Here is a 24,951-nt window from a genome sequence, read left to right on the forward strand (position 1 = left end):
AGAGGGGTTAAACGGATACATGGTCACAAATGTTAAGGACCTTGACTATGAAAACTCTTCATGAAGTTAATCCTTACTACAACAAGCATACATTGTGAATTCACTTAAAAGCAGTCCCATCTACAAGGTTTAAAAGGGCTAATGGAGAAAACATTATATGTGTAATGCTTGCATTCCCATCTACGCAAGCTGCAGAGACAGGTTGCCATATTAAATATTATCACCAGCATCTCTAAGATCTAGAGATTTAGCCACAGCAAAAGCTTATGACAGCTGCCTGTAGTAGACCTATTCATTGGAATTACAGACAATAGCAGAAGAAATTAAAAATTGATTGTATTCTGAAAAATGAATGAGAACATCATCCTTTCCAAGAGTCATGAACTCATACTACCCTATGGACAATGACAAGTGACATTTGATACTGTAAATTACCATCCATCTTTCCAAAAAAGATTCTACTGCAGTCAGATTACAATCTGTTTTTGTTTGTTTTGTTTTGCTTGTTTGTTTATAATGCCCTTGTCATAATTTCTATAGAGCAGAAACTGAAAACAAAACTTGCTGTATATCAGCAAGCAACACAAAAGACAATCAAACTACTTAAGAAATGGTGTTACTAAACAAAACCAATGGCAATTAAGAGAAAACTGCAATATTGAAATCCCATTTAGAAATTAGATTCTACATACTCCTTGCCATTGCTCAAAAATCCATTAGGAGAAGAGAGTTATAGATGTCTTTGGAAAAGGACTGTGTTTTCCTTCAATTTATATTGCTCCCTTCCTCCTGTTACTGCATTATTGATAATGAACATCCAAACTTGAAGCTCTTTATGAACTCCAGCTTCTGTAAGTTCTATAAGCTAATGCAACTACAGGTCATTCTCTGGCTGACATTACAAAACAGCCTACGCTTTATATAAATTATCATGAGTAGGACAGTTTTGTTTTGTTGTTTATTTCGATGGGAACGCTATTGGACACTTCTGTTGAAATTCTCCTCTCTCATATTATTTTTAAAACTCATTTTAATGAGATGGCACATTTGAAACAAAAACGTGCATTGAGTACAAAGGTAGGTATCTTCTAAAGTCCCCATAGTGAATACAAAGATTTGTTCATGTATAGGAGAATATAGGCAGATTCATTATTAGAGGAACAACTGACAAACTATGCACAGTAATTTACAATATATTTGTCAATGAATTAGGGCTCATAATTCCTCAGCTACTTTGAAAGCCAACATTCTGAACTTGCAACATTATTCAGTCAGATTAAAAGCAAACAAACTAGATGCTATTTCAAAAAGCAAGAACAGCCATAGGTACTACATTATTTGGATTTTGCCAGACCAAAATAATCCATCACATGTATTACACTGCAGGTGAGAGTTTTCTTCACTTGATGGAAATATTACACACTGTAGATTTGCACAAAACTACCTGATATAGGTATAGTTTCCTGAAATATGGCACCATATGTGCATCAGTAAACATTACGTGTAGAGTGAATTAAACTGAGCCTTACAATTAGGCAGTAAGGAAATTACTACAGACCTGAAAGAGTAAATCAGCAGTATTAAAACACTCTCCATTTCCTCTGAAGCACTTCAGAGCACCATAAAAGCCTCAGTGTCACTGTGATAAATGTCGGGATGAAATACATTTTGAGATAGACAAAAAGGTATACATTCAAATAAATTAAAGTCAAAATCAGGATTAAGTGATGGTTCATCACCTCTAATTCTTTTTTTTTTTTACAGTTCTTTTTTCCTAGAAATTTTTCTAAAACTCTTCTCCTAACAGTGAGTTTATCAAACAGGAACAGAGGAAATTTAGATGCACTGCTGAATGGCATGCCAGGGGCTTACAGTTTTCTTAGTCCAAACTAGTGGAATTCAGAGTATTTGACTACTTCTATTGCTCTGAAGACTGGCTATAAATTCAGCAGAAGCTGAAAGAACAGAGGGTTTTATCAAATGAAGCGTTACTATCTCTTCTTTACAACAGAGCATTACACAAGATTCCTGTCTAATACCTTAGTACAAGCTGACAGAGAAACACAGTAAAGGAAGTACTGACATACACACAAAGCAGTGCATCAACATAAATGAATTAAAAAAATTGAACATAGCTTTGGCATAGAAATAAATCTGTATTAGGATTTGATAGAAGGCTTTCAGAAAGACGGCTTCCAGATCTCCATAATCAAGAGTGCTAAAGTCACTACAGGTGAAAACATAACCTGTTAAGCAACCATGAAGATGAGATACATTTCTAATGAGCAAACGCTTGATGCTGCAGGTGGCCTCAGGTTCAAAGGCATTCAGACTGACATGTTGGGATCACTTTAAAAAAAAAAGCCAACATTTTGTCAAGGAGTGTTTTCATGTGACAGAATGAGGCAATATCATCACATTACATGTACCCTTGGGAGCAACTCCTATCTCATCTTTGGTAATACAGCACAAACTTGCAAGGCTCCTGTGTATTGTCTGGTTAAGCATGACCTTGCTCCAACTTTGTCTTCAAAAAATAAATCTTCAGTAAACATTCATGCAATATTAAATTTGAAGTTAAAACTCTCTTGAATATTCTGTTGCTATTGAACACTTGCATTATGTTTTGCATCTTCAGAACTGTCTCTATTAACAAATTCTCACTGCGTTACATGAGCTACGTGAGGCCCATGACCCTCTCGCTGTTTTTAATTCCCCTTAAATTATGCAGATGATGAATTAATAGAACCACCTCCAAGATTTATAACCTTAAACAGTGCCTACTTGTCTACAATAAAGGACACATCAAAGCCTACTTTTATGGTAGTAAGAGCAAGAACTTGATTCTCTAGGGCACTCAGATTACTGTAGTGTTGACTAGCTCTACAGTAGGAAAGTAAAAGAGCTACTCACACAACCTACCTTCAGATTTCTTTCTTTGTGGTAAATAAACTAGTAGACAGTTTTCTCATTATTCCCTGTAAAAATTCCAAGATAACTGATCTTTTTGGAAACAAACCACCTCCAAGCAACTACTCTCTCAAGGTAAACACTTCCATTCTATAGAAGAGTTAGGGAATGCTACCTTGCTTATATTATCACCTAGTTTTTTGACATCTGCTGATAATTGAAATCTGATGGTGTGAATTCATAGGTAGGTTTTTTTTGGTTGGTTGGCTATTTTTTCTCCTCCCCATTATGAGTTTTTTATTTATTAGGGTGTGCTGTTCAATTTCTTGCACAATCTGAGAAAAATTGGTTGTCTAATAAGCTTAATTAGGGTTGACTTCAATGTGTTCATCTGAAGCTCCTACTTTTTTTTTCTTCTCCTGGAGATGTTCAAGGCCAGGCTAGATGGAGCCCTAGGAAGGCTGGTCTAGTGCCTGCCTTAGTGGGTGGCAACGGTGTCTGTGGCAGAGAGGTTGGAACAGGATGATCTTTGAGGTCCCTTCCAACCCAGGCCATTCTATGATTCTAACTGCTCACACTTTCCTGGGTCTTTATCTTCACGCGTGAATGTTTTACATCCTTAAAGCTAGTACAGTATGGAATATCTAAATTGAAGTAGCTTCACCTTCAAAAGCAACTTACTTTTCTGTGTTTCTTATTCTTCTGAAAACTTAACAGTAACTGTTGCATAACTTTTATCTGAGCATTTTAGAAGGGGAAGAGGAGAAACGATTTAAATCAGTAAATCATGATTCAGGACAGCGAGGTTTCATTTCTAGGTGCAGCTGGTTCTCACCGTAGCACTTGGTAATTCATTATAAGGCAGTAGCTTGCCTGTAAAACAGTGATGATACAATTTCCACTTTTGGTGAGGGTTCTGTGTTTTCCTCAAAGCTTTTATATCCTGTAAAGAAGCAAGCTACACATGTACTTGAAAGGAGAGAGATTTAAGTTCATATACTGAAAGTGTTATATAAATGTTTATTCATAACATAATTTGCATTGTATGGGTTAGATGTGAACAAATCTGTTCCAACAGAACCCAGTTTTTCAGTTTTAGGTGTCCCTTTAGTCTCATTGCACTAACTAATACTCCTTTTTTTATATATATATATATTCTGAGAGTCTCTATGGAGTCTACGTCAATTTTTGGCAAGTTACAAAGTGCTAAACTTTTTTTTTTTTTTTTAACCACAAATAGCTTTCATAAACCGTAGTAATACAACTTAATCTAAGTGGAAATGACCAACATAAAGAGCAAAGGGAGATTAGGCTGCCTCTCAAGAGCTCAGAAAGAAAGATACAACAAATAGTGCTAAGAACATTATGAAGCCTGTTATCTAATTCAAATTATTGTGCCCCTATTAAAGAAAGTACACCAAATTGTGAGTACTTTCAGAGACCTATAAAGTAGGAAAAAACTGAGTATGATGACGAAGCTCTCTTCAAGATCTCTTACTGAATTTGCATGAATAAATTACACACAGAATTTTCCTCATCTACCTTTAATCTTTTTCAGAAGTGTGACCTGTAGACCAATATCGCAGTATTGTCAAGGACTAAATGTTAATGAGTGTAATAATTGTAACTGTGCAATTGAACAAAAGTATGCTGGAGATTATGGCTGATAACTAATGAAAATCGTGTCTGTAGTCCACCACCAAATATCTCACAAAGTTATACTTCAGAGCACAGTCTAAGACAAAGATAATGTAAATGAGCAATCAATAATACATAACAGTCATGTGAAGGGATGTCTAAACTACATGACACTTAATGAATTGATTAGAGGGATGCAAAGGGCAAACGTGACTTGGATTTTTCCAGAATTTAGTTTGCTGCAAGGTGTGTGACAGAACAAGCCTGGCTGTGTGGCTGCAAAGTGGACACCACAATGCAGTCATTACTAATATTAGTTGATGTCTAAATGGCTAAACTCAATCCCAAATAGCCACAAGTATGTAGCTATGTAGCAACAAGCATGCTAGTAATGGCCACCAGGAAAAAACAGACACTGGGAAGAAGCAAGCAATATCCAAACTTCCATTAATATTTGTGAGAAAGAGGAAGACAACTCATCAGAACCAATTCAGAAATCTCTTAGCTTGGAGCTTACAAAGTAACTGAGATTACCCAATCAACTCTAAATGACAAACTATAGCCATACGTGAAATTCATTCTGGAAAAATCATGTGGGAAAACAAGCTATGTGCCTCTGCAGAAATCATATAGAGGAGCTAATAATATAATTAGAGTTACACAATACCAGTATGACTAGAACTGTAGCCTTAAAATAACATCTACCTTTGAACATTTGGAATGCTGTTGCAGATGGTAACAGAAAAAGACCACAGACTTGGCAAAGGTGCTATCAGTTTTAGAGTGATTTTCTGAGGAAATGAGGCTCAAAATTCTATTTTTTTTTTTCAAATGCATTTCAATCTGCTGTGCAATTTCAAACTAATGTCAGCATACAGGAAAGGTCTTGAGGATGTTAAGCAGTTATTTGATTAAAAAAAAAAAAATAAAAAATGCTGGTAGGAGAAAGGTGACCCAAATTTGAGTTCTGTGGAGGGAAATTTGTAATGGCAAGTCAGTAGCTGGCTGATCAGTGTACCTACATACTAGCTAGTCAACCACCATGCAGAATGGAACTATGGATATAAGAAAATAAGAGAAAATATGAAAATCAAAGATCATAAGGGAAGACCTGAGATTAGTTTGTAGGAAGATCAACACAGACAATAGAATTCTACAGCAAGTAGAAGTCTTCATCAATTTGGTTGTTCTCAATTTTTTAGTCCTCTGTCTGCACAATATGTATACCTCAGAGGATGCTGTCTGAAAAAGACAATCTGAGAAGAGAAATTTTTGGTAAAAATAAATGCTGGATTAGAATGTTTTGCTTCAGAGTGGCGCAAAGAATGTCAGCATCAAGCTATGTGCTGGTGAGACCTGTCTGCTTCCAAGAATTCATATAACCATGAAAGCAAACATAGGTGTTTTAAGTCTAGAAATAATGATAGCTTTCCATATACAAAATCACTATGCAGATACTAATAGGTTGTAATAGAAGTTGACTTTTTATTTTTTTATTTTTTTAATGGTGTTGCACATGTAGACTTGGATATCAAACAGTTGCACTGATTTCTCTCAGATATCCATTGCATTAAAACAAAAGCATAGGACATCAGTCTAAGCACTCAAAGTATCAAATGTATTCATCAAAATGCAGCTAGTAATGTTTTCATTTCTAAACTTTCCACTTTAAAGTTCTTATTCATATATTTTCTTATCAAATTATGTTACCTAAAACTGCAACAGGAACCAGAAATCTTATTTTACTACTATTTAAATTTTCCTTTGTTCCAGTTTGGAATGAAACCTGGAAATTTCAAAATGCTAAATGATCAAAACACCTTAAAGCAACTGAAAACGCCGTCGAACATTCTGAAGTGCTGTTTTCAATTTTAATTTTCAATATTTATTTATATGTATACATATATATTTGAAATGAAAAGCTATAATAAAGGATATACTCACTTTCAGAATGAGAAGTTGAAAATGTTAAAAACATAAACATGACTTTTCAATAGTTGGATCTTTTATTATCTTCAAAATTATATTTCTGGATAAACAAACATGATTTTAACATGCTTTTCCATCTTAAAGAAATAGAAAATTTTCTGCTGAGTATTTATTTCATCAAGTATTTCCGACTAACTTTAGTAATAATATACAACTGAGCCCACAGGAGGTGGATGCATTGTCCTTAATAGCTATATGAAAGCTACATTTCCAGTTCAGCTGAGAATTGTTGGTAAAAAAAATCTCTTTTCTCTGTGATTCCTTCCACTTGGATGCATATAAAGTATTAGTCTGGCCTGAATGGACAAAAATGAAGAATTATTTGATTTCAATCTACTCTATGGAGTACTGCAGACAGGCTGCACTGTTAAAATTAATGGCAGTACCAATATCTGCTCTTTAAGAGAAAACTAATGGCTTTGGTTATTGTACCTTGTGGGGAAACCGACTGGCTAACACAGACTGAACAAGCTCAGGCGATGAGCTGGAACAGGACATATGGAAAAGGGATGAGAGCAGCAGGGTAGGAGGCAGCGGCACTGACAGGTGGGACACCAGTGGTGGTGACAGCAGAGCAGCTGGTGCCCTGCTCACACATCTCCAGATGATCTATGGACCGTGGTGGGCCCTGCTATGCATCCAGTTTGTGACTTAGCCAAATTCTTTGGGGTGTCCTTCCTGCTTATCCCTGCTTATCCATGTGGTGTCAATGTCACCACAGAGTTGCAGTGCTGGAAAAACAGTGTGTGCGTGCTGCTTTATGATTAGATGTAGTATTTAAGGTGTTAGCATTAATATTAGTATAGGATTTGTATTGTTTTTTCCCTAAGGAAAAATACAAACACATAAAAACTGGCATCAACAAGCCCCCTGCTGCTGTTCTCAGTCTAGCTTGCTGTACCACACAGTGAAGGATGTTTTTGTTCAGCTTTTAGGTTTTCCATTAGTTTCAGTTTTTTTATTTTTTATTTATTTTTACTACAGACCTGTGTACCAGGGGAAAAAAAAGAAAAGACCCCAAATCCTGCCAACTGGCACGACTTGTTTATCAGACACAGAACTCTGTGCTTTCTCCAAATTGTTTGAAATAAACTAGGCAATGGCAGCAGTAAGCTATGAGCTGGTGAGACCCGTCTTCTTCCAAGAACTTATTCAGTCCAACCAGTGTTGATAATCTTACTTGCAGTTTATATTAAGTTATATAATTAGATTCTCCTCAATACTTTTCCAATCCCCAGGAGCGTTTAAATGATAAGACAAAAGATGTAATTCCATCAGAATGGGAAGTACTGATGTGCCTGTAAATTGTGAGATGGGATTTTAACACTGTGTGTCCCAGCTACCATAATTTCATGTAGCTGCATGATAAATAAAAAAATAATAAAAAAAATATTGGAGATAAAGACTAAGTAACCTGGGGAGAGAAAGAAAACTCGGTCTTAGATGGTTGGCTGCTGAAGACTAACTCGCAAGGGAACCTGACTACCAACTGAAATATATTTACTTTCTTCACTAAAAAAAACCCACATTTTGTAGATTGCCCTGTTTTAGGGAGGTAACATTAAGCTTCATAAATCTGATCAACAAGGCTGCTTCAAAATAGATTAATTGAAACTGAAAGGCATTATGGTGTTCAAAGTTGGTTGTCTCTACTACAATTAAGCCCAAAATCGAAAGACTGAGAGACCGTAATGGTGCAATCTCAGCTTTGGTTCATTTCTTCTACACCTTTAATCCCTTCTCCCCAGCCATTAAAAGTAGATCTCAGTGGCATCCATGTCTTGCAAAATTTAGCTGGGGATGTGTCTAGGCAGACCTGGGTAGATTTGCACATGTTTCCTATACAACAGCTTATTAGGACAAAGCACAACATTGATTATGATTCTAAAGCAGAACAATTCCAAATACACACTACTGAAAGCAAAGACTCTATCTTCCTATATCTTTCTAGCACAGTTAGGATCTAATCTTTATTAGTTTACTAGAGACTGCCACAATTTAATAAACATTATACCTATGTCATTAACAGTCATAAATATAGAAAACTATACTAAATACTTCATTTCTATGCAGGAATCTATTTATGCATGTGCTTCACTTTACCCACATACAGAGTTTCAACATTTTTGTGATTGAATTTAACACCCATGGGGTTGAATATACGTGAGAAACAGAGAGTTTATTGAGAAAGGTGCCATTTTTTTATCACGTTTCAAAGTAAATTTGGCATTAGAGATGAGTAATTCAGACAACTGCTGAGAGCCTCACACAGAACAGTAGCTCATGTGTTAGTCTGCTACTTCCTCCAAGCAATAAGAACAGAGGTGGGAGGCAACACATGGTACAAACTCCACTGCAAAACCTAGGATCCCACAAATTTGGAGGTCAAAACAGTGGAAATCTTTCTTCTCTTATTAGCTGAGCAACAGATGTGATGCTAGGCTTTATGCAGAGTTGATGATTCATGTTGTCTGTAAGTCCATTGCAAAATTTTTATTATTTAGAGAAATAAGCTCTGAGAATATTATCCTCAAACATATTTGCAGAAAATTCAGGACAAAATGAAAAGAGCAAGGTACTGTTTTTAAAAAGCCTCTTTCTGAAACTATCTAGTTGCAAATAGGTAAGTGGAGGTACTTTTAAGTCCTTTCTTGGTCTTGCTAATTTGTAGATTTTAGATCATTTCCCTAGGGACAAGATTTGACTGTCAGGTAGTGGTTTTTTGTTTTTTTTTTTTTTTTTTTTTTTTTTTTTAAATAACACAAAGTACAGAGCTGTTTCATCTCAAAAGTTAAAAAAGAAAAAAAAAGAAAGAAAAAAAAAAAGAAGTAAAAAGTCCATCCCCCCAAATTAACTTTAAAAATGTACAGAGTAACTCTTACAATTTCTGTCTTCTGCTTTCCAATCTGCCCTCTTTTCTTTTCCATCTCAAGGTTTTTTGTTTTGTTTTGTTTTTAACAAATCTTTCAGTCTTATTACCACTCACAGAGCTAAAAGTAATGCGTTCAAACTATGTTTTACAGTTATTTATCAGCCTTCTCCCTATCCATATAGGATCTTCGCTGTATGTAGTAACTTAAAAGTTCTCACTGAAATTCTTAAGAACATTTTTGTATTCTGCTAATTGATATTTCATTGAGAGTATTCACATAAATACTAATAAGCACATCTAGCGGTGTTTTTAGGACTGAGAATGCTGTAAAGGCAGGGAAGGTTTGGCCAGTCTTCCTTGATCCCACATATGAAGACCATTGGGTGTTACATTTGGAATATGATCCATTATCCCTTTTTTAGTTAAGACAACGCTAGTATTTTTTATAGTGTCAGCTGCAAATTAGCTGTGTATCTACATAAGGCCACAAATTCCTTATGCTTTTACATGTGTCAAAAACAATCTGAAGTTGAAAAGCATTTAATTTCTAGGAAAATCAAGAAGTAGTATAAAAAGCATAGATTACCTGTCTTCGAAGGTCTCGTGTTTTCTTGGTCATCTTGTCAATAGCAATGTTGAGTGGGTCCCCCTTCTCTTTCCTTCCAGTCTGTTAAAAATAAAATATTGGAATTAGAGAATAACACTTCACAAAATATATACTTTTTATTGAAATAGTCAAAGTTAATTAAAAAAAAACAAAACAAAACAAAGACACACAAAATTTCTTTTTTGTTAGCTTCTATCAAGGCATTATTTTCAACACAATGTTTTAAACATGTTTATGTGTGTGGGGCATGGCAGATTATTTTAAAACAAACCTAAAATGATAAGAAGAAAGATTAAGGTGACTCACTGGAGGGTTCAGAACTTTTCCAACAATAAATTATGTGCATATATTATAGCCCATGCTCCAAATATCTGCAAGACCTTTCACTATGAAGCAAATATTAAGAGCTTCTAATCTCTATCCTGCCAGGCACTGGGAATGTTAAACATGATAATAAGCAGAAACACAGCTTGAGAACAGAAGGAAAACGGTCCTTATGACTGTAACAGGAATCATATTGGCGGACATTAGGTACAATAGAAAGAAAACTTCCACTTAAAACATTTTCCTGCAGGAAGCTCAAAGCAAAGACTCATACAAAGAAAGATGAAAGGGGTGGGGAGGAAGGAAGGATAGCTTTCTGTGGCTAAAAACCACTGAAAGATACATATTCTTCTAGCTTCCATGCCACAAAGAGCACTAAGTAACTTCATCAGCTGTATTACCTTTCTCTTAAGAGAATACTGCTTCTCTCAAGATTTGTCACATCCCGCGTCACGTTGAACTCTGCTTGATAGTCTTTCACCAAGAATCAAAAGGATCTTCCTTTCTTTCTGGCAGAACTCTTTCATTCTCAACACTGTTTTCAAATGCTCCTATTTAGAATTGTTCCTTGCATATAGTTAAGAGCAGTTTTCTATTTCCCACTGAGCCTAATAGCATATGTCTCCAGAGCCTGTTGAGAATTCACTTTTGGGGTGGGATGAGTTTTAAATATACCCTTTTAATAACGATCTCTCACATGTCCACTGTTGTGTTACCAGCCCCACATGGCCACATTGGCAAGTGGCCTGTGCTCCAATCTTCTGCTTTAAGCATTCATTTGAGGGAATGCCAGCTTTGCATTATTACCTGTAATTCTAATTATGATACCGGGACAATGCCTTTATGATCATTTAGAAATCTGTAAAACCTGTCTTCTTTATTTTATTTAGAAATTAAAACATAACGATATCAACTGCCACGATAATTTGATACAAAATGTAAGTTTATCTCTTATGTTTCTAAAAAGAATCCATTACTAATTCCAGACTTAATCATACGAAGCAGAAAATTTGGTGTTTTTTTACGAAAGGAGGCACCTCTATAACTACAGTCAGTTTCATCTTGTTCATCTCGCATTCATTCTTAGGTTGAATTTTGCTGGTCCCCAGCATTATGGCTCATGCTTTTAGTTTCAGACAACCTGAATTCAACCCTTGGTAACTCGTCTGAAATGGGGCTGCCAGATGAGCTGGTCTCAGCCAGGTTCCTGGTCTATTAGACTACAAAGATATATTCCCAGAAAATTTTCAATTACTCCAGCCTTGTGCTGTGTGCTGGTTGACTCAAGTATCCTTGGTGACATTAGCATTTTGGGATGCACTGTTTTCCCAGTCAAATAATTAAATTTCTGTAATATTGTTTAAACTCTTCTTTCTCCTTATTTGGTGCAAATTGCAGTGAATATTAACACAGTGTGAACAATAAAAAAAACATCATGACACTGAAGCCTACACTGGGATGGTATTTTAGTGCTCTCGACCAAGAGAACTAGTTAGCAGTTCTTCTTCAGTGATTTCATGCAGGGCAGATCTACTGTGCATTCACCACTGATATGAAATCAAGCACTTAACCCTCGACACTAATATAAGGGGCCATAAAACTGTCCAAAATGTAACCTGGAACTTCCTCCAGAGTAGTCAGTGAGGGGATACAGTGACAATGAATAAATCAGGCACCTGATAAACTACACAGCTTATGAGCAAGAGCTCCTGACATTCCCTAAATGGTCACTGGAGGAAAGTAGATATTCTCAGATTGACTTAAATGGCATTGGCACAGGGTGCCCAGGGAGGTGGTGGAGTCACCATCCCTGGAGGTGTTCAAGAACTGTGGAGATGTGGCACTGAGGCACGTGGTCAGTGGGCATGGTGGGGATGGGTTGATGGTTGGACTTGATGATCTTACTGCTCTTTTCCAACCTATATGACTCTATATTCTATGTAAAGTTTGATTTATGCTCCTAACTTGAATATCTGATATTGCTCAGTAGACGACAGACTATCTGTAAGGATAGACCTACCTGTAGGTAGCCTACACCTAGCGCTTCTCCTAAACCTCTTTTCAATTTTTTGTTGTACCTTTTTAGTCTATTTTTAAATTATATAAACAGTATCCCTTAAGATACATCCTATGGAGATACCCAAGAAAACTGGGAGCCCTTCTGTGACCCTTAGGCCACACAACACAAACTAGTAATGTCCATATGACCAGCCTCTTCTCCCCTCAAAACAGCAAAAAGTCTCATCTATACTGCTTACAGGAAAAGTCCTCTGTGCAATGGTCTGAATCATGGCCTGCATGTTGTCTGAGATGCTAACTGGCATAAACTAATCTGTGCTGGAGAACAGGCAATCAAACCATGTGGACAGAGACATGACTGAGGTCTCACTATGTCAATACTTCATCAATGCACAGGAATGCAGATGAAATCCTAGAGACACGTTTCATGTCTTGCACAGGTTTTCACTATGCATTTTAAGTGTCCTTCACCTGTTACGTGTGAAATGGCTTCTGCCTTTAAATCTGGATAGAAAAGCCCTTCTTCCCTGTACAATTTCAAAGGAAGAGACTTTTGTTTAGTAAATCACATTATTGTAAAATAAATAGCATGGCATGTGATGTTACATAGCTTCAGGCAGGTCTGTCAAACACCATCTGCTCTGCACTGAAAATATAAGTTTATTAAAGTTTATTTATTTAAGTCGGTAAATACTGTTATATTAAAGTTGCTCTCTGATAAATTCTTGGCCTTCACTCCTAGCAGGGATATAAAGGAATTTATCAGTTTCCTGTGTTTCTGATAAACCATAAAGCTTAGTATTGAGACTTACAGCATTTCTGTGTTAATCTTTTTCTGCATAGGGAAGAAAGATACTTGGAAATGGGATACAAGGGATATAAAATCTGCTCCTGGAATTGGGTTAAAAGTAGAATAAGTAGAAATGCATAGAAACCTTGGAATGTCAAAATATTGGCATTCCGAGTTCCTTTGGACACAATTACCTCTGTTTATGGTAGTTTCGGTAAGTTCTCAACTACGGGCTGAGCCAGGCTCAAGTGGATATTGTACTGTAGTTCTCCCCTAGTTATGCAGTCCCCTTTCCAGATCAGACAATGTAAGAGGCAGCCCCTGAATAAATTTATCAAGAGCTTTTAAGACTGCCTTGAGAAGCTGAGCAGCTTTTCAATATCATTTTACTACTATTTTCCTCTTGTAACTGCCTACAGTCACAACCACTGTCAACCAGAGACAGCCTAGAGACAGAGCAGTTTACATGAGACACAGTCAACCTTGGAAGAGAATGCTTCAGACTGGAACTGTGTTCTAACCTTTGGATAATTCCAAATAACACCAAAAAGAAAATCATAAATGTGACATATCAGCATATGAAATAGATAAGATTGCTGCTACCATTATTGTTATAAAGAGAGCTAATGGATATGCTTTCATGCACCAAAAAATTCCAACATCACACATGACACACATAGCCATGTGAGATGAAAATCCATTATTTTGAGTACATTATTAATTCATTTGGCAATCAACACAGATGAACATGGCTGATGACTGTAACCTGTTAAAGACAGGAAAAATGTGCCAAGAAATAGACAAAAATGTAGCAATTGCCGGCCTACAGCATAACATCAAAGATAAAAAGCTATGTGTATAACTACCAAGTGAGAGACATTAGAGAAATTGTGGTTCCGTTCCTTTAAAATGCATAATCTAGAAGGTCAGTCCTTGAATTTATCACAAATGATAATAATAATAAAAGCCTTAAGTGGTGTCAGATGTTATGGGACAACTGTTTTCACACATTCCCTTGTCTTTTTTTCTGCTTTATATATAAGCCCAATGCCTGAGCTACCTCAGTCTCCTAACATATTATATGTTCCATGTCCAAGACACCCTTATTGCCATTTATCGAGTAATTTAGCCTCTAGGAGACAGGCGGAAAGATTATCTATCGATCCAAGAGCTACCAAACCTTGATATACTCTTATATTTTCATCATCCCCTCGGTAAATGGTTCAATTTTTTACAGTTTATTCAAAACTTCAATATCACAATGTTTTATTAAGGTGCAAACTGCTGCTCAAAAATATATCTGTCCTAATATTTTATTTTAAATGTTGAACAACATCACTCTTTAAAAACTATGCTCATGTTCAGTAGTCCTTTTAAAGGTGATGAAGAGAAGCTTACTACGAAGAGGAAAAACATTTTGAACAACAGACATAAGCTGCCTTGGTGCTTTTAAGCAGAAAGCTTAAGGTTTAAGCACAACAACACAGTCTCTTTCTAACAGGTTAAGAAGACTAATTTCAGGTCAGGAAAAGGCTAACCCATATATCCCAGCTGAGATGAGCAGAGGTTAAATTTCACTGAAAGTTGAAAACCTTTGCTATTAGCTAGGGAGCTGGGTCAGGATGACATATTTTAGGAAAGTTGCGTGGTCCCTCTATAGATGAGCTGAACAAGACGTCTTAGAATACATATATACATACATTTTTTTTTCAAATTGGTACGGTGAGAAAAGCTCTAAGGAACCTGGTGTGAATGTGAATCACTGTTCTACTCATCTCAGTGATTTCATCCATTCTTTATACCCATCAACAATATTTTTTTTCTTTTTAGCACTTATTCTAAGTAACTAGATTGGAGGTTCTGCTGTTTTCCATATTCAATTTTTCCTACAGAATCACCCCACATGGAATAAAATGTTATGCATTTCCTTTTGTTCTTAATAATTCCCTATTTTTTCTTGTGGGGGAGGTGGGGAGGAAGAATAATGTTTCATAAATGAGGGGAGAAAATGTTGCTTAGAAATCCTTCTCCTACTCAGGTATTTTCACTATTGTTTACGCAATAGCAGTTGCAAAAGAGAAAGGTTTGGATTCCATAGAGAAAGGATAAGACAAACAGATCCCACTATGTATATTATCTTGCCACTTTGCAATAGAGCACTGAATTGAAATCTTTCTTCAGGGAACTTCAACAGTACTACTCAGTTCTAGAATGTCATTCATTAAATCGCCTGCTCATAAATGTATGTTACAGACAAAAAGATCTCCCTAAATGAAACAGCTGCTTTCAGCAGTTTTTTATTACTTTGCAAAATTTTGACCAGATCACAGTGAGTGTAATAGGTTCCAACACAGCATAAAGGATCATAACTATGCATAAAACTGAGTAAACCACATCCCTGCAGCCCCAGATAGTAAATAAAGGCAACAGAACTTGAGCTGAACCCCTCAGGTGGGCAAATGTTGGCTTTCTCCTGGATCGAAACAAACTTCATCTAGATCTGCACGCAGTTAAAACTAAAGAAATAATTGCAATTGAATATGCATAGTGATGAAGAAGAGTGCCTTTTTCTATTTTATCTATATTTTCATGCAATCCTCATCATCACAATACCCAAATACCTTCAAGGCTGAGCTGGTGAACAGAGCAGTGTGCTTAATATTTGCCATGTGGTTTGCTCCTTTATGCTATCTATACTAGATGAAGAACTTATGTGGACTATTTTATTTTCGTTGTTTTGTGGCTATTGATTTTTCTGTTTTGTATAATTCACTACTGCAACTATTTCTTGTTTTATGGTCAAGGATTTTCAGAAATATTACCAATGACAGCAATTTGATTTGAAAGACCTGTTAGGATTAGAACTTGATTGGACAAGGAATAAATGCTGTTATTAATTGATATTTACCCACAATCACGTCCTGGAATCCAGGCTTCCTTAAACAGGAATTGCTTGAAAAATTTATATTTATGATGAAACTAGCATTTGCCTACCATACAAATCTTTCCCACTCTTGAGAACAAAAGCAGCAGTGCTTTTTTTGTTTTTGTTTTTCTTTTGTCGATACAGACAGAACATTTTTATATTTCTTTCGATTTCTGAGTTAGAGATTCCAAGATGACTATGATGAGCATACAACCCTCTTCTTCTAAGTACTAGCCAAAACTGAATTTTACAGCATCATAAGGTATCAAAATTGTAGAAAAGGCAACGGATAATGGAACCAAAGGAATGCTGTTGGAGGAGCCAAGATTGATAAACTGAGACAGGTTTTGTGCTATACCCTGAAGAAATCTCTCAAAACGTGCATAATGTGATCAATATCACTGCAAATGCAAGTGGTATAAGTCTTAGCATGCTAGAGTACTTCTGATCCTTCTGCCCTAATGCACCTGAGAACTGATCTCGCTGAATCATCCTCTCATTCTTGTTTGAAGGGGAGTAACTTTGTCACAAATTGATTTGCAGTATATTTATTTTAGTTAAATAACATCTTTTCCTTTGCAAAGGAATGGATTCTTTGAGTTTCAGAGAATCTGAAGAGGAAAACATCAGGTTTGTCATAGAATAAATTACATTCTTTTTGCAAATTCATGCTGTTACAGTTAAATTCATAGTAAATAAAAAAAAAAAAAAAACAGAAGAGAGCAGAAATGTGGTTGGTATAAATTATTATAAAACCATCAGCTCCAATAATATCACACTAATTTAAACGAGCTGAGAATCTCCCCACTATCAGTTAAACAAAACCTTGTAGATGCTTCCATTTAGGAGGTCAGAACAGTTTGCTTGAGAATTGTCAATTGTTCTAATTTCTTTGCAGACATCCACTTGCAAAGGGTCCACTACAATTTCCCCATTTAACCATCAACTGCTTTATAGCTGTAAATTACAATCTGTTTTTAAATCACTCCTGGGTGGTTTCTTATCACCTAAAATAACTGGAAGAAAAGGAAGTAGTACCCATTTTTTCTTTCCCTTCAGAAATGGAGGTCCATAGTGAAGAACAACGCAAATTAAAAAGTGTCAAAATGTACCAACTTTAGTACAAGCTCTGAGAAAATTCCATTATTGTAAGAATCCTGGTCGGCTGCAAACAGACTTTCTTTTTTCTTTCTCTATTTGAGGGAAAGGTTCCATTCAAGACAATATTGGACCATAGCAATGGCTTTGCAGTGTGCACTTTTATGCATTTTTTTCAGTGCAGACACATTTTAGACACCTCTGAGAAATGATGTGACTATTAGAAGGACCTCAGTGTTCACAATCTTTAGAGGTATTCAAAAACATTGCCTTTTTTTTTAATGAACATACTGAAGTTCCAGCTACACCTTTCTATTTACACCAGAATTCTTATTAATGGCATAGAACTGGGTATTACATAGCCTCAAAGTCCTCAAATCTGGTCTTTCTTTAAGAGGCACAGAACTAGCTTAACTTTACTTACAATTATTTGAATTTCAAATATCACTGAAAAACAGGATTTAAACAAGTTGGTTGCATCTGTCACTATCTAAAAGATTTTCTTATAAGATGTGTACTGGGTATTGCATCTGCATTTCGTTCTTTTTAATTGTGTCATGCTTACATTCCTTGGATGATCCATAAGAAAATGAGGTCTTCCTTATATCCTATCAAAAATGTGTTCAGCAATGTATGCAACTAGAAGTCAGTGGTATGTGAGAAGAAACTAAATATTTGTACTTAGAGAATTAAATGCTTTTTCAAACTTATTGTTACTTTCTTTGCCCTTGTTGTTACTTCCCTCCAGACTGCTCAGACTTTTTTCCCTATTTACCTGCCAATCTGTTCTGAATGGTTTCAAGTCTCCATCAAAACAATATCTGAAATGATTGGGGCTGAAGTTTCATGCAGCCCCTGTAGCCACTAATACTTTCCAGATCTGACACCCTACTTGGCAGTGCATTGTGTAGCCTATATGACACTAGGTTAATGCATGTGTCAGGCTTTCTCAGGACAGTGATTACGTGTCTGTCAGCACAGCAAAAACCTCACCTGCAAGTAAACAATGCGCTTGAGATTTAATCGGACATATATTATAACTTTACCTATTGTTTTGAAATAGTGGAGATAGAGAAAAGCCAGGGAAATGAAAGAACTCAGTTCTGACTACAGTAATTAATTGGTCAAATTGAGTACTGGCTTTTTGTGTCCACACATAACCACAAGATGCAGAACACCATAACCATGAGTCACTAGAGTTGAAATAAACAAGCAAACAAACCAAAACCACAACAAAATAACACAAAAATAAACAATTTGGATCTGTTTAAAAAGAAGGCAAGATCAACAGACCAGCTCCTTCAATTTTTACGAGGCAAAGCTGAGCCTATTCCTATCACATCCTCAGATCAATGTGCTAGGTGATATCCATTCAAATTATGTGTCAGTTTAATCAGAGGAAGTGAAACACAATTACAGAGCATTAGTGTAAAAGCCTGCACAAAATAACAGAATGTCCATGTGGGATATCTGAAGCAAAAGTCTGTTGAAAATAAATCTGTGACATTTTCATCAACAGTTTTTATCAAACTGTTTTTTTTACAGAAAAACACACCAAACACCACCTTTGTAAATGCTATTACAAATTAATTAGGCATAAAATAATGCTTTGAATCTATGAAGTGATTAGTGTCCTTATTTTTCCTTTTCAATTTTGGATTTTTTTTCAGCACTTGTTCTTAGGAAAAAAAGAAACACTAAATGCAGAAATGTAAAGTCCTTTCCTGAAGTCACAACTGGTGCATTTATAAAATCTCTCCATGCCCCCTCTCAAGTCATAATGAGTTTTAACATTATTTCCACTGAAAGATTGAATCTGGATATGGCTGTGGGCAGTCTGGTAGGGGAGTTGAAACTAGATGATCTTTGAGGTCCTTTGCAGCCCAGGCCATTCTGTGATTCTATGATTGAAACATTCACTAATCCCAGCTACTCCAAATTTCCTTGAATGTAAGCTGCATTTATAGAATCTTCAAATGGATGGTGGACTACATGGATGAAATGGGAGCAGAGGAGGGAAGGAACTCCTCCCCTTGAAGACAGGGATGCAAGGCTAGTGGATGTGAAAAGACAGACAAATGCAAACCTGCCTCTGATGCCTTGCCCTAAGTCCCCAGGTCGAATATGCTGGTATGGTTCCTATGGTCCCTCTGACACTTCCTTCCCAGGAAGCACCACAGCTCAGGCCAAAATGTACATCCAAGATAAAAGAAATAGAATTTGTGAATCTCCAAAACAGGAAATCAGGCCCCTCATTTCTCAGGTGATAACTGAGTTATTAAATAAAATACAAGAGAAGAATGTGTCCAGTTTTGGGCCCCTCGTTGTAAGAAAGACATCGAGGCCCTGAAGCATGTCCAGAGGAGGGCAACAAAGCTGGTGAGGGGTCTGGAGCACAGGCCTTATGAGGAGCGGCTGAAGGAGCTGGGATTGTTCAGTCTAGAGAAGAGGAGGCTCAGGGGAGACCTTATTGCTCTCTATAACTACATGAAGGGAGGTTGTAGTGAGCTGGGGTCGGCCTCTTCTCTCGTGTTACTAGTGCTAGGACTAGAGGGAATGGCTTCAAACTGCACCAGGGAAGGGTCAGGTTGGACATTAGGAAATACTACTTCTCTGAAAGGGTGGTCAGGCACTGGAATGGGCTGCCCAGAGAGGTGGTGGAGTCACTGAGCCTGGTGGTGTTCAAAGAGCGTTTGGATGTTGTGTTGAGGGACATGGTTTAGCGAGAACCATTGGTGATGGGCGAATGGTTGGAATGGATTATCGTGTGGGTCTTTTCCAACCTTAGTGATTCTATGATTCTATGAATAATGACAATGTGCTTTAGATACAAAGGAATCTCACATAATCTTTTCAAAACAGTAACTATCTATACACGTCTACAGGATAAAGGATGAGCACAAGCCCTGCATTAGAAAAGGCCTTCTCCTTGTAGCTATAACTGTTTTTAAGTTTCAGAAAGCATGGGGTCTTGGACTCTACTCAGCACAGTTAATCTCCTGGTTTGACATGAATTTCCTTTTTTCAACAACTGCAATGTATAATGTAGGTCCTGGTACCCCTGGGTTAAAAAACACCTTAAATGTTTATGTTGTAATTCCCAGCTCATAGATGCTGAAGCATTTTGTTGCATTTGGCCCTTTATCTTCTTTGAGACAGTAATTAATTTGATCATCCCTACCTGGTCTATAGGGTAATTGAATGACTGGCTCTGCATAGCCACATAAATGCCTCCAAAAGAGTTATTTGTGTGAATGTGCAATGTGATAGGTTCGTTCTTGTGAAGTTAATAATGATGATGTTGAAGCTGTTAAGCTAAGTGACACTGCAGCCCATCTCATTGCTAATGGAAATGGAGGAAATTAGATGAATATGCAACATTCAAAACCACTGTATAATTTATTTTCTGCCAATCCTCTGAAAATAATTAAAAAAAAAAAAAAAGAGAAAGTTAATCCTATTTTTAAAAATTGCTTGAAACATCTTCATTTTCTGGAGCAGGTGAAATATCCAAACTATCACAAAAGGGGTTAAAGGAAGATGGTTCTTTTGGTAGGTTGCCACCAAGACTTCTTGTAGGAAATGAAGTGTAAAAAAATTTAAAGAATGTTAAATGAAATCAGAGCAGACTGAAACCTGTGGTTCTAGTGCAAGACCTGAAATAACTTTGAAATAGATGATAACTGGCATCTTCTCTGTTCTGATGTTCATAAATGAAACTGAACAAGCCTTCAAAGGTGCCAATGGGAGTGTAGCTGTCCAAAGCACGTTAAAACATGCTTGGATTTAGGTTATCAGCCCCAAGGTTATTTATACCCTGTTATGATATTTATATCGCTTTGAAAATTCATCCAATGAGACAGATGTGATGGACTGGGTGATCTTAGTGGCATTTTCCAACCATAACAATTTAATGTTATCGAAAGAGTTGAAGGTCTATGGAATTTAAAATCTTAAATTATCCTGCATGTGCCTTCACGATCATTAGAATTATTTTTTGAGGTGAGCTACCAAACTGGAGTTAATTAACTGCAGGAAATTTTGTACTGGGGAACAGTGCACACCTTGCACCAAGACTTGCACATGTGGTAGCTCAGAATGTTATCTGCAGCTGTTTAGAATACCTTTCAATGGCAGATAGATTTAGTAACTAATTACAAGTGATGGAAGTGACAACTGACCTCTACATCTGGTTTTACTCCTTATATCCTAAGTAAGATAACTGTGATGTTTAAAATGAAACTTTTCTTAAATGTATAAGGACATCAACAATTTAAAATAGTATTAAAATAATAATTTGGCTTTGCAGTGACTTAAATAGAAACTTCAGTAGCACTACAACAAAGAATTCCACACTCCCTATTTTTCCCTGTTCTGTGCAATACCTTACAATTTCCTTGATATTAGTGACAGTGTTAGAATTTAATAAACATTTTCTTTAAAATATACAGTTTCAATAAAACAACTATTACAGCAATTCTGTATGTTACAAAAGCCGATGATGTACACCAACAAGAAAGCAATTGAATCCAGTCTTTGGGAACTAGCCTTTGCTTCAGTTTCCCAGTCTAGCTCTGCTTCTAATAGGCAGTATTTTAGTGAAATTTTCTTTAGTATGGCAATTAGTGTTAAGAGTGAGTCAATTCCATGATGATCAAATGTCTGAAGAAATTTTAGAAAATAAACCAAAGCCTGGCAGGAGAAGCTCTGTGGCTTTCCACACCGCATGATGCTTTTCACTTCAAACCTACTAAGCAAATTATAGAGAAAAAAGTTACTGTGAATAAAATGGGCTGCATTGTGATAAGTAATTATTTCTAAAGCATGAAATGGGTAGGAAGTTTCTCATCTTAAAGTAGCACCATAATGCATAGTACATGTCTACTCTAGTATAAAGTTGACAATGTTTTCTTTCTTTTTTTCCTTTCTCCTTCTCTGTCTTGCAGGAGAAAGCACTGGAATGAAAACTTTATTTTTCTAATGGCATTTTATGTGCACTAATGTTTCTAGAAGAAACTTAAGGAGTTTCATGAACTCTCAAAAAATGACCAGTATATTCTAAGTATATTTGGCTAATGCTCCCAGTGTAAGGTATGGACTGAGACTGGACACATAAACTGGGAGACAAAAACTTCTGGGAATGTTAAGGGATGCATCATAGTTAAGAAAAAGCTGGCAAGTATGCCTTGCAAAAATGCACTCCCCAGCCTTGAAAGCCAGAGGAAAATGAAGGTTATTTAAATAGAAAAGTTACGATCACAGCATGGGTTAGGAAAATATTCTTATGAGGATTTTGAGATAGCAGAGGGGATTCTTCCAACTAATTAATACTTAGATGCTATTTCAACATAAAGTAATATGGGCTATTTTAACAAGAAGATTTTTTTTTTTTTTTTTTTTCTCTTGGATGGTTGTTTTTTTGGTTGCGTTTTTTGGAAACTGTTATGAAAAGATGCAGATATTGAGGAGTAGAAAGAGGACAAGTGCATAAGAATCAAAAACACTTTATCTGAGACAAAAGTTGACATAAATTGGTTGCAATGAATTCTGCATACTAGGGAGATAAAATACTGCTTTTAAGGGAATAACTACATTTACATTACAATATTTGTACACCATACAAGTGAAATTCAGTCCCAGATCAAAACCAAGAGGTAATGACTAAGAGGACACTGGTCAGGATTTAAAGGATTAAAAATTGACAAGCACAAATTGCAGAAAGTATTTTTCATTAATCCTTTCTTTCTACAATGCATAATCATAGAATGGCCTGGGTTGAAAAGGACCATAATGATCATCTAGTTTCAACTCCCCTTGCTATGTGCAGGGTTGCCAGTCACTAGACCAGGCTGCCCAGAGCCACATCCAGCCTGGCTTCGAATGCCTCCAGGGATGAGGCTTTTGTTTTATTTTGTTCATATGAAGAAGATATTCATTCCAAAGTGATCAGACATGGTTATTTATAGTATTTATATTTTATGATATAAAGGTATAATTTATAATTATTGTATTTCTTACATTAAATATGATATGGACTTTAGAATAATACTTTGTGAGGGCATGAGTCCTGAACACACAGAGCCATTTAGTGACCTACTCATGAGAAAGAGCAAAAGTGTATCTACAAAGCGTAAACTCATTTTTGCCTCAGTCCTGAAACAAGTTTTGAGGCTTGACCTTCAGAAGAATTTCACATAGCACTGATGGGTTGACTAGGGTTGGCTTCAGGAAAGTATTTAACAAGTCAGTGTTGCAAAGCACTTCGTAATGATGCAGAACAAGCCTCTATATATATCATGTGAGCTCTTCTCTGCTGAAATACTTATATATTAATAGCTTGTTCTCTAGGATCAGTAGACACTACAGGGGAGTGAATCCAACACAATAATTTCAACACAATACTTCGATGCTGCCATGCTTCCCACCAAGGTAATTTTAAGGTGAGGTTAATCTGTATTTTGAGTTAAACAATGGTCAATGCCAAGTGATTTTGGAAACTTCCCCACAAAGTAGCAAAACTACAACTTACAGTTATAGCCCTGCTCAGCACAGACAAGATGGGCAGTAGACAACTCAAGTCCATCACAATCATGGGATATACCTATAAACATTTCTTGTGAGCCTGCTTTACTGGCATCACGTGTGCAAAAAACCAACCAACCCAAGCAAACAAACAAAGAAAAGGAACTGTATTTTCCAAAATTTCTTGGGCTTCTCTTTTGGCTGCTTTAAATATATATATATATTATTTTTAAATCTGACTTACAAGCATAATTTTATCAACATAAAAACAGGTAATTGCATCCTCAAGGATGAGATTTCATTTTGTAGATAACTTCTTAAATCAACATCAGAATGTCTATCTATCAACTAATTTAGCTGAAGTGTAGAAATTTTGAGTAACAGCACTTTTATTTATTTTCTTTAAAAGAAATGAGGCTGGGAGAATGACTGTCTATGCCAGCATTCACTTTGCCTGATGAAAATCAGATAAGTTTACCATGACAAACAGTCTCTCCTAGTAAAATTTTCTACATCTAATATCACTCTGCTTTCCAAAAGTCAACTTTTTTATATAAGAAACAAATTGTAGCAACGTGCAGAAGAACGAATTGTTGACTCAGATGGCTATTTCCAATATACCAAACAACTTCAAATCGTATCAAGAAAAAAAGAAAACTGAATAGCATATATTTATGCCTATGTGTGTGCGTTTGTAGTGCTTTTAGCATTCACTATATTTTACCTTTATACAACCAAAATAAACAAAAAAATAACCATGATTTCTTGATTGATGTGTTTAATATTTTCAGAGCTAAGAAGGGCAATGACCAGTATTAGGAATTATTTTAAGCATTTTATTTTTCTGTCTCCTCTATTTGTATGCTAACAGATTGTTGAAAGTGCTGAAGCACACACTAGAAAGTAAAATATTAGTATTATAGCTGTCTGCTCAGCTAGCATTTCCCCTGATTTATCCACATGTTATTGTATAATCCTCAATCATGTGATCAAATCCTAATTTTTCCATGATAATTTTCCTAATGTAGATGAGCCTCATTTGTTGCTCAGCTGCTTATACAGCTAAAATATGTTGTTTGCAAAATTAACTTAGAAATTAATATTGTAGTCTAAAAAACTCACTATTTTGATACATTTTGTTTCCTATAAACCAAACCCACAATTTAGATGTGAGCATATAAACCTCAAGACTGTGAGGAGGGCAGAGCACAAAAACTTCTTTTGAAATATTAGAATGTTTCTCTAAGCAAAATGAT

General features: G+C 36.1%; 1 protein-coding gene across 7 annotated transcripts in view; it reads right to left on the minus strand.

The window, feature by feature from the left end:
* The window catches only part of CTNNA2 (catenin alpha 2), a 454,729-nt gene that overhangs the window by 99,161 nt on the left and 330,617 nt on the right, over nt 1–24,951 (minus strand). For all 7 annotated transcript variants that reach the window (NM_205136.2, NM_001396955.1, XM_040698739.2 and 4 more), the window contains one exon: nt 9,996–10,076. In NM_205136.2, coding sequence (NP_990467.2) covers nt 9,996–10,076 — 81 coding nt within the window. The remainder of the gene's footprint in view (nt 1–9,995; nt 10,077–24,951) is intronic.

The sequence above is a fragment of the Gallus gallus genome, chromosome 4, assembly GCF_016699485.2.
Source record: "Gallus gallus isolate bGalGal1 chromosome 4, bGalGal1.mat.broiler.GRCg7b, whole genome shotgun sequence".
In the NCBI taxonomy this organism is placed as follows: domain Eukaryota; kingdom Metazoa; phylum Chordata; class Aves; order Galliformes; family Phasianidae; genus Gallus; species Gallus gallus.